Source organism: Tenrec ecaudatus, chromosome 9 (genome assembly GCF_050624435.1).
Source record: "Tenrec ecaudatus isolate mTenEca1 chromosome 9, mTenEca1.hap1, whole genome shotgun sequence".
In the NCBI taxonomy this organism is placed as follows: domain Eukaryota; kingdom Metazoa; phylum Chordata; class Mammalia; order Afrosoricida; family Tenrecidae; genus Tenrec; species Tenrec ecaudatus.
In genome coordinates, this window is record NC_134538.1 from 158643303 (window position 1) to 158653519 (window position 10217).

Sequence of the window (10217 nt, forward strand, 5' to 3'; positions counted from 1 at the left end):
GAATTGGTCTGCATGGCAGTTAAACTTGTGGGCATCCAAGGATTTCATCAAGAAGGTGAACAATGAAAAACCAGGCAGAGGACTCGGATAGAACAGGAGAAACGCAAACTGGCCAATATGCACATGAAAAGATGGTCAACATCATTAGTAATCAAATCAAAACCACGATGGGACACCACATCAGTTCCACTGTTGTGAGGAGCCACCCAGTCGGTTCTGACTCATTTCGACCCTACACACAACAGCAGAAGCACTGCCTGTGGGAAACAGAAGGATTTCTCCCAAGTTGTCTCCCTCAAATATATGCCAAACTTAGCTGCTGTGAATGACTATACACTGGGAGGTCATCAGGAGTAGATCAGGGGTTATTCTCCCTAAGAGCTATCAGCCATCTAGAGCAAGTAGTCACCACTGTTTACCCCACAAGTAGGACCCTCCCTCCCTTCTGATAAGGATAGCAGTTGACTGTTTCCTTGTAGGAGACCCCAGAGAGGTCAAGCCCACCCAAGGGTGGCCAAGGTTAGGCCGCCATCATGAATCTAGGGTCTTCCCTTCTTGTCACATGTATACCTCTAGTCCCCTCATTCCTATGTGCACACTCCTAGCTCATCCCCTTCCCGTTACACCTTTGTCCATTGTACATCCCCTTCCTATAATGTGTATGCCTATTATACTGCCCCCTTCCTGTGATGTGTGGGTACCTGCAATCATGCCCCCCCCCCCAAGTAGATATAACCCTTGGTTAGCAATAAACGCGGTCAGCCAGTCTCTTGCCCGGTCCTCGAGACTCCTGCTTGGTCTCCACACCACCTCGCCTCGGTCCACACTGTGCGTGGACCTGGCCAGTAAGATCATGGCCATCCAGGAGGCGAGCATGCTACTATGAAATGTGTCCGACTCCATTACTTGACTCTCTTCTATCATTCATGCTCTCTATGACTTTACTATAATCTTCATATATAATAACTGTACAATTGTGCTTACGGAGCCCCCATGATTAGTGGTGGGGGGCTGGCACCCCTTCCAACTGCATGCTGCCCAGTCCTGCCCCGTACCCACAGTTGTCCCTATACCCTGAGTCCATTGTGGCAGCCACTTGTAGAGGGTCTTCCCCACCTTACCCAGCATGTTGTCCCTCTCCTGACAACATGTCCAAAATGAGTCAGACAAAACCTCACCAAGCAGGTCCTCCTTCCTAGTTTGTATTGTTCTAGAAGCTCTACTGACACCTGTCCACCGTGAGTGATCTCCTGGTATGTGAAATACCAGTGACACACATGACAGCAACATACAAGCCCCTGCAGTGGGACAGACTGACCGGTGAGCTTTAGTGGTAAGCTTTTACAGTAGGATTTGTAAAAAAGGGGACATCTGTATCACACACCTCCTGTCTAATGTCTAGTCCTGAAAATATTGGAAAACTCCTGAAAATATTGGAAAACTTTCCAACAACAAACAAACAAACACAAATCTACTGCCACCAACTCCTAGTGACCCCCATGGGGTTCTGAGACTGTCACTGTTTACGGGAGCAGAAAGCCCTGTCTTCCTCCTGCAGGGCTGCTGCTGGTTCTGAATAACCCACCATATATATCGCAGCCCAATGAATAAGCACAACAGCACCAGGACTCCCAGCTACTGCAGAAGCTGCCCTGCCTTTTCTCTCAGGTGGGATGTGGTGAGGAGCTTTACCCTCTGTTGGCAGTGAATCACCTTCACAGGGTGTTTACCAGTTGGTCATGGCCGGGCCACTTGCTCTTGAGAAGGCCTGGCCTTTCAGATCCCTGGAGCATCCAGTCTTCATTATTTGTCTCATTAAAAAAAAAAAAAGGATGTTTTTCACACACAGATGAATAAAAAAACCCCAATCAAGCAGTACTGGCCTAACAGAATCCTGGAAGTAATGAGTTCAGATTTCACATGCATGGAAACAATTTCATGCGCATTAGTCTCTAAGACCACTTGGGAAGTTTCCTCTTGAGAGACTTCCTGAGGACAAGAAACTCCCAGAAGAGGATTGGGAGGCCTGAAGGATTGGTACCAAGACAGGGAGGTGTTAAAAAGGATGAACGGAAACCTGTTCTGTGAGATCCATGAATCCATGATCGGTATGGATTTTTCTTCAACCTTTGCTAGAGAGTTCCACAAGGGACCGTAGATGTGCAGTAGTCAAATGACCTGTTAACTGAAAGATGATGTTGACATTCACTCAGGTGCTCTGTGGATGAAGATCTTGTGATATGTTCTGGAAAGAGTACAGCCTATGAAACCCTATTGGACTATGTATTTTGTCAGCTAGTGCTACTATAATGCATCCTTTCAGATTGCCATTCTTGGCATTTCTTTTAGAGGCCTCTGTACATATATAGGATGAGCCCCGATGTCATAGTGGTTACGCATTGGACTGCTAACCACAAGGTCAGCAGTTCAAACCCACCAGCGACTCTGAGAGAGAACACTGGGGCTTTCTACTCCTGTAAAGAGTTACAGTCTTGGAAATTCGGGACCAGCAAACGGACCTGGACCTATGTAGGGTTTTTTTTCCCTTTTCTTTTCTCTCATCTTTATCTCTTTCCTTTTCTTTCTTCAATCCTATGTTTTCTAATTGTTGGGAGTAGGACATGAATGGTTTGCCTAATTATATGGGCTGGACCATGGAAGGGAAGCCTGGGGAGAAGGCAACGGGGTCAATGCCCCTGAAGGTAGAGGGGGAAGAAGAAGGAGGTGGGGAGAAGGGTGTGGTGAGCTGATGTCATCATGGACAGGGGAACAACTAGGGAATCACAGTCAACATCTAGGTGAGGGCAGAGGTCCTGTGAGCATTAGAGCAACACCAAGTTAGTGCAGAGGAAGAATTAAAAGGTGGAAGAAGGGGGGTAGTGATGGCAGGGCAGGAGGAGGCCTCCTAGAAACAGGCAAGCTATAGGAAGCAAAGGCAGGATAGGGAGATTAACAGCGGTATGCACTTATGCAAATACATTAATCCATAACAACAGTGGTATTGGTCTATGTATATATTTATAAGGCAATACACTGAGGCTGCAGATGGGCCTTGGGTCTCGGCTCATACTTTCCCTGAATACAAGAACACTTTGTTCTAACAAACTGGCATTTTGTGATGCTCACCCGATCTCTCCCCCACCCGGCCCCACCCAATCTCTGAAGACAAAATGGGTGCATAAGCAGATATGGTGAAGACAGAGGATGGTGCCCGGCTATTAAAATATATCGTGTACGGGGTCTTAAAGGCTTGAAGTTAAATAAGTGGCCATCCAACAGTGAAGAAACAAGCCCACATGCAAGAAGCACACCAGCCAGTGCAATGTGAGGTGTCATTCTGACTGGGCAACGGGCATCAGAAGATTCACAACAAACAGTAAACCAACAAACAAAAATGCATTGGTGAGAATGGAGGGGGTTTGGAGTGGAGACTCAAAGCCCATCTATGGACAATGGAATATCCCCCCACAGAGGGGTCGCAGGGAGGGGGGTCAAGCAATATACCTGTTTCCTGGAGGCCCCCTCACCCCCTGCTATCACGACCTCAGTGTCCTCTCCTAATCTAGACTAGAGGGGAGCATGTATATAGATATAGACAAGAGATAAAACAGGAATCAGAATTGAGATACCAAAAGGGTAGGGGGAAAGAGGGGAGAGGTGGGGAGGAAGGGGAGCACCTATCCGATCTCAATGAATGGCACATAACCACCCCCCTCTCCCAGCCAGGGGAAGAACAACAGGAACCAGAGAGGAGGGGAGACAGCAGTCTGTGTGGGGGAGGAGGGAGGGAAAAAAGAGGAGCTGATCCCAAGGGCTTAGTGGAAAGTAGATGTCTAGAAAAGAACGATGGAATATATGTATAAATATGTCAGATACAATTGATGTATGGTTTGTAACAAGAGTTGTAAGAGCCCCCAATAAAATGATTAAAAACAAAAAAGAGAAAAACCAAAACAACACCCTCATTCCCCCCGCCCTCCCCTGCCCCCCCCCCCAAAAAAAAGCTGGTGTCAAAGTGGAACTAAAAGAGAATGGAATTCTCCCGTGAACTTTTTGAAGCTCCAGGTACCTGGCGCTGGGGAAGTGAGAGAGGCTTGGTGTCTGTTTTCTGGACTCAGAGATTTTCCTCACTCCCTAGTTTCCTCTTTAGGAGCTCTGCTGGCATAGGGGTTATGCGTCGGGCTGCAATCCACAATGTTAGCAGTTCAAAACCACCAGCCAGTTTCCAGGGAGAGAGAGACTTTCTACTCCTGCAAAGAGTTACAGTCTCCGAAACCCACAGGGGCGGTTCTACCTTGTCCTATAGGGTCACTATGAGTCGACATCAACTTGATGGCGGTGAGTTGGTTGGAGGTAACTCTTCATCTGTACTGGCTTTCTTTAATTTTCTTCAAAGAAACCCTCTTAGAACTTCTTCTGACCAAACTCACTGCCATCGAGTTGATTCTGACTCCTTGCGACCTTATAGAACAGAGTAGAGCTGCCCCTGTGCACTCCACCCCCGCCAGCCTCACCCAGGAATCCTAGGCCACCCCCAGCCGCGAGAGGTGGGTAGACCAGCAGCCGCTGAGAAGGGATCTTGCCGTTCTCCTTTCCGCTGCCGTTAGAGGGGTCAACCGGAGAGTCCCGTTTGGGCAACACGCGGGGACGTGCGCATGCGCGTTAGGGTGCGTAGGGTCGACCAGCGCTCCCTGGTTTCAAACTGCTGATCTTGTGGTTAAAAGACCAACTTCTAACCACTGTGCTATTTGACCTTCTCTTGTACTTCTTCATTCAGCCTAATTGGTCACTGAACACAGATTTATCTAACTGGGAATTCTTTTACTGCCTTAGACAAGGTCAGGTGCATACACCTGATGAAGCCGGACTATCAACATTCTCTTCCGAAGATTGCTCACTGTTCCACCCCAGGGATCTAAGCCTTTAGCTGCTACTCAAGTGGACCCACAGTGGTTTTTCTGCAGTTCTCCTGCGGGGACCACTTGGTCCATCTAGTTCAGTGGAGCACCAGCTTTTGTTGAGCACATGGTGTCCCTTAGATGAGGTGGCTTTGAATGGTGGGGACAGATGCCACCCTGACGCCAGCTGGCAGTGGGTTCTGGTACTGGCTGGCTCCATTGTGGGTTATCATTCGGCTCTGTCAACCTCACTGCCACTGGCCCTGTCACACACATACCCCTCCTCTGAGTGTGACTGTGATCCAGCAGAATGCAGCCAGCACTCCACACCCCCTCAGTTGTGCTGGGCAGAGACACAGATTGGGACACAGGCTGTTGAGGTACAGGGGGTTTATTTTGGGCATGGGGATGGGAACAGCGGTGTGGGCAGTGGCTGGGCCAGGGCGCAGAGGGAGTGCCAGTCTCACTTGTCTTTGGTGACGGCCTCAATCCAGGACACGTACTTGTAGATGTTGGTGTAGATGCCCACGTCACCCCCCATGAAAGTTCCGACCTCGATGCCCTGCAGCTTGTTTTTGCAGATGAGGGTGGCCACGGCCACCTCCTACAGAGAACAGGGGCGGGGTCAGAGCTGTGGTCAGGGTCCCCCCATGATGAGGGCTGTGAGTGTAGGGGAGCATGGAGCCTGGCCTTGAGGTGACCTCAAGGAAGTCAGAGAAGTATCTCTAGAGCTCACCTGGGACAGTGGAACTTAGCCTACGTGCACTGCCACACCCACCCTTCTGATGGGGTCAACATGACCCACCAGCCACTCCCATCATCAGCACTCTGTCCCCCTCCTACCACAGGATGGGACATGCAGCAGCCGGGGACAGGAGAGAGAATGAGGACTGAGGCAGGGCTGTGGGGCAGGGGACGGAAGAATATATTCACGGAGCATCAAGTGTCACTGAGACCACTTCCTAAGAGAAGTGGGCCTCTCTGTTCCCTCTTGCCAAACCGGTGCAAACTGGCCCTATTTTGTGACAGAAGCCACAAAGGGCAGGCAGATGCTCAGAGAGAGGTCTGGCTGGCTGCTCCTTCAGGTCAGAGCTAACTCAGACTCAGATTCTCTGCCACCGGACTTGAGGGGACAGGGTAGAACTGCCCTGTGGGTTTCTGAGACTGTACCTCTTTTAAAAAAATTATTAATTAATTTTTGAGTTACAATCTGGTTAGGTTTTAATCCACTGTCATGTTCTTTTCTTAAAAAAATTCATTTTATTGGGGCTCTTACAGTTCTTACACCATTCTGTACATCCATGGAGACTGTAGCTCTTTACAGGACTAGAGAGCTTCCTCTTTCTCCTCAGAGCGGCTGGTGGATTTGAACTGCCAACTATGTGTTTAGGCCCAGCACGTAACCACTAGGAACATGCGTCAGAGCTAGCGACCCCAGAAACCACACCCCTCTGCTCCCAGCTGGCACGGTCTGCGACAGGCCATACAAAGTGTGACTGACCAACATCGCAGACCACAGCGAGGAGGCGGAGGGTCCCGGCCCACGGGTCACCCTGCGTGGGAACAGACTAGGGGGTGCCTGCCCCACCAGCAGCGAGTGAGCTGTCACCAGGGGACCTCAGGTGGCGGAGGGTCAGGGCTTCCTGTGTGCTCCAGTCTGGTCTCCCCCTGGCCTGAGTACAAAGTACAGAGCAAGGGTTACCCCGAAAACGCGGGCGAAGACTTTCACGAACTTGACGCACAGCGAGTTCCGATGGCTGCGCCCTTGCTCCGTGTTCTGGCACTCCGTGTCCGTCATCACCGGGGCCTCCAGGTTCTGTCGCAGGTCCGGGTGCCTGCCTGCGGGGGCCAGGGCCAGGAATCCAGCTTGCTCAGGCAGTCCCGGAGCCCTGCCCCACACTGCTCGGCCACCCCATGCCCACCATTGCTCGGCCTTGCCACCACCCCCTTCCCATCGCCACCTGGGCCTTGTGGGTCTTCTCTGTGTGCGAAGACAAGGAAGAGGGCCACGGGAAGTGGCTGTGGTTGAGGGGCTGGTTCCGCTCTCAGGAACTGCATGTGGGGGGCAGCTCCATGCAGGGTGGCACCTGCCACTTAGGACCCAAGGGGGTGGTGGCAGGCCGAGAGCCTGCGTGTGGCAGCCACTCACCATTGTTGTCCTGGCTCCAGTCCAGCCCTGAGAGCAGACACATGGTGCCGGGCTTCACGTTGCTGGTGGCCAGGGCCAGGGGCTGTACCTTCTGATTGAACACCGCCGGCTTGGCCAGCCGGATCAGCATGAGGTCGTCCTGGGGGTTGCTCTGATTATAATTCCAGTAGCGCACGATCTGCACAGGGTTGACCGACTGCTCCGTCCCGTCCCTCACGCGGATCCGGAAGTTGCCCATGATCACCTTCAGGTTTCTGGAAGGAGAAGAGGTGATGTGCGTGTGTGTGTGACCGCTGCCATGATCCGTACTGTAGCTGAGGTGTCCTGCCATGCCCTTGCTTGGCCCTCTCTCTCTCCAATAGCCACAGTGAGTCTAGGGGTGGACACTGCTTTTGTCCCCATTACTGACGGCATCCGTCCAGCGAGGTGGGACCCTTAGCTGGAGCTCCGGGCAGGTGAGAGAAGGCAGCAGATCTCCCGGTTGTCCCCGGGACAGGACAAGTGCCCAGGGTTGGGACTCCATTCCCTCACAGAGCCACTCACACTTGACTCCACCTGTTAAACACCTCCCCAGGAGTCACAGGGGGACCCTTTTCATGGGCTCGCTCATCCTCTGAGGCCCCACTAAAAACCAAACCCTGGGAAGTGGAGTCAATTTCCAGTCCATAGCGACCCTGTCCAGACTTACTGAGACTTCAAATCTTTATAGGGGCAGACAGTCTCACTTCCACTCCACCCCCTCCACCACCCCCCTCCCAATGGCTGGTGGGTAGCTCCTCTTTGAGTCCTCCCAGACCACCTGAGAGCACCTGAGTTGGGCAAGGGGAAACAGCAGAAGGGAGCTTTGGGGGGGAGAGGGAGGTATGTCACAGTCTTTGCTCTCGTGGGGGTGGGGCTGGGGCACAGATGGGGTCCCCTGAGCATGAGGCCCTCCTGCCCCTCTGGTCCAGGCTGGAAACTCCATCCTCCCAGCCCCGACTTGGGGGACAGCTCTGCTCTTGGTTGTCCCCTTGGCACCTCACCATGCCCTTGTGCACACGTCCCTCAGCTCCCTGTGGAGCCCTACCTGGTGTAAGGTCCTCACAGGGCCAGGAGGAGCAAGCTTGCCGACGACAATGTATTGAGGAGCATCCCGGCCGTCAGTGAGGACGCAGCTGCGTCTCATCTCAGCGGACGGTTTCATCGCTCCCCTGTCCCCTCCTCCCAGCACGTGTGACAACAGAACTGTGAGTTTCCCCAACTGCCGCGTGTCCCCTGGGAGAAATGGCCCATCTGACGACCACCGAAGCAGCTGCCCGTGGGTCAGGGGCCCCACTCACGGTAAGTAGCAGTGGGCTGGGGCCAGCACCCAGTTGCTCTTGATGAGAACTCCCACGCAGGGGTTGAAGTGAGACTTGAGATACACCAAGTAGGGGGAGGGGTCATCCTTCTGCGCCGCCGAGTCAGCAGTGAAGAATGACCCTGAGAACAGAGCCCACATGTCCACCCCGAGAGAAACCTCTGAGGACAAGCGAGGCAGATTCCTAGCGGCAGAGGAAGAAGTAACCAGCTGACTGCACACTCCGACACAAACCCCTCTGAGGTTTGTTTCGCGAAACATGCAAATTAAGGCTAAACATGCAAATTAAGGCAGCATGCGGCTTTCTCTGATGCTTAGAATGCTCATTGTTGGGAACCAGAGACTGTTCAAGCCAAGCAAGTGCTCCAGACAGACTCATTTGCTGACTGTAGGAATGGTATTGAACCTATTGGTCCTTCTTGAAAAGCAATTTAGGAATTTAAAAACAATTACTTTGCTTGCATCCCCTCAAAAGCAAACAAACAAACGACCCCTTGCCATCAAGTTGATTCTGACTCATTGTGACCCTACGTAGGTTCTCTGAGACCTAAATCTTTACAGGAGCAAGTAACTTCATTCATTCCCCCCACCCCCACGCCCCACAGAACAGCTGGTGGATTTGAACTGTTGACCTTTCGGTTAGCAGCCCAAGACCTAACAGACCCCTGCACTTCCAGGACTCTGTAATTTAGGAATAACTCTGCCTCTGCCATTGGAAGACAGCGACTTGGCCAACTATCTAGAAGAGATCCATATTTGGACCCATTCCAAAGAAAGGTGACTCAACAGAATGTGCAAATTATAGAATACCATCATTCCTATTACATGCCAGTAAAATTTTGCTGAAGATCATCCAATAATGGTTACAACACTACATTGTCTGGGAGCTGGATTCAGAAGATGACATAGAACAAGGAAGATCATGATTTGGCTTACTGCCCCCTCTTTAAAACCCCTCCCCCCAAATTCCCCAGCACCTGTCTGGTCACTTTAGGACCACAGCCCATCGTCCAGGTGTTTGTTGGGCAGCCCCCTTGGGTTGTTCTGAGGAGCCCGGTGGTGTAGTGGTTAGGCAGTGGGTTGCTCCTGACAGTTGCTGGACTCTCCCCCATTGGTCCACTCCTGTCCCCATATCATCAAAAGGGACTCCAGGCTCAGCCTTTCTCCCCCCACCCCTACCCCCTCTCCCTGAGAGTTCCTAGTGGGAAGCCTTGGGTACATACCAGCCAGGAGGCCCACCAAGAAGATAAGCTCCATGACCATCAGGTCTGGCCCTGCGAGACACAGAGAGGTTCAAGTGAGCGGGACCCCAGCCCAGGCCTTTCAGGAGTCCCGTGCAGTCAGCCGCAGGCATGGTGTGGGGCACCTTGGGTGGAGGGGGCAGGGGGAGGCCTCCAGGACAGATGGATGCATGGAAGCCTTTCTGTCTGTGGGAGGCTGGGGGATGTGCCTCTATCCTGTCCTGTTCTGGTGGGCAGCTGGAGTGGGAAGGCCAGCTCCACCTGCTGTTCCCAAATTCCATTGGCCTAAAGGTAGATGGATCCACAGCCCATAGGAAAGGGGCTTGAGGCTGAGCTGTGTCAGGAGTGAGGGGACAGGAGCCTCACCTCAGCTAAGGAGAGACGGTCCAGATCAAGGGGACACTGTCCCTGAGGTCTTCTCTGACCCTCCCCATCGCCCCGCCCCTCAGCCCCTCCTGTCTTTGTTACAGCGGTCCCCTGTCCTGGTTGACTATGGCATCATCTTGTCATCACCACTTCCTGGGCCCCTGCTGGCCTGGGCAGCTGTAGGGCCGAGAAGAATGGCTGTCAGGATGCCCGTCTATTGCTGT

General features: G+C 52.4%; 1 protein-coding gene across 1 annotated transcript; it reads right to left on the reverse strand.

Moving 5' to 3' along the window:
* Window positions 1-5361: 5361 nt before the first annotated feature.
* Window positions 5362-9643, reverse strand: PRSS37 (serine protease 37). Its single transcript, XM_075557758.1, has 5 exons — window positions 9610-9643; window positions 8367-8508; window positions 7048-7301; window positions 6601-6737; window positions 5362-5502 (listed from the first exon to the last, which is right to left on the reverse strand). Exons 1-5 carry the CDS (start codon window positions 9641-9643, stop codon window positions 5362-5364), a joined length of 708 nt encoding a protein of 235 aa, XP_075413873.1.
* Window positions 9644-10217: the final 574 nt, after the last annotated feature.

What these genes read in the sequence shown, in the direction of transcription:
- PRSS37 (XM_075557758.1), bottom strand. Translation starts at nt 9,643, where the DNA reads ATGGAGCTTATCTTCTTGGTGGGCCTCCTGGCTG. An exon ending in CCAGCCCACTGCTACTTACC is followed by an intron (nt 7,302 to 8,366) that starts GTGAGTGGGGCC and finishes TTCTCCTTCCAG; the next exon opens with AAACCTGAAGGTGATCATGG. An exon ending in CTGGAGCCAGGACAACAATG is followed by an intron (nt 6,738 to 7,047) that starts GTGAGTGGCTGC and finishes TGGCCCCCGCAG; the next exon opens with GCAGGCACCCGGACCTGCGA.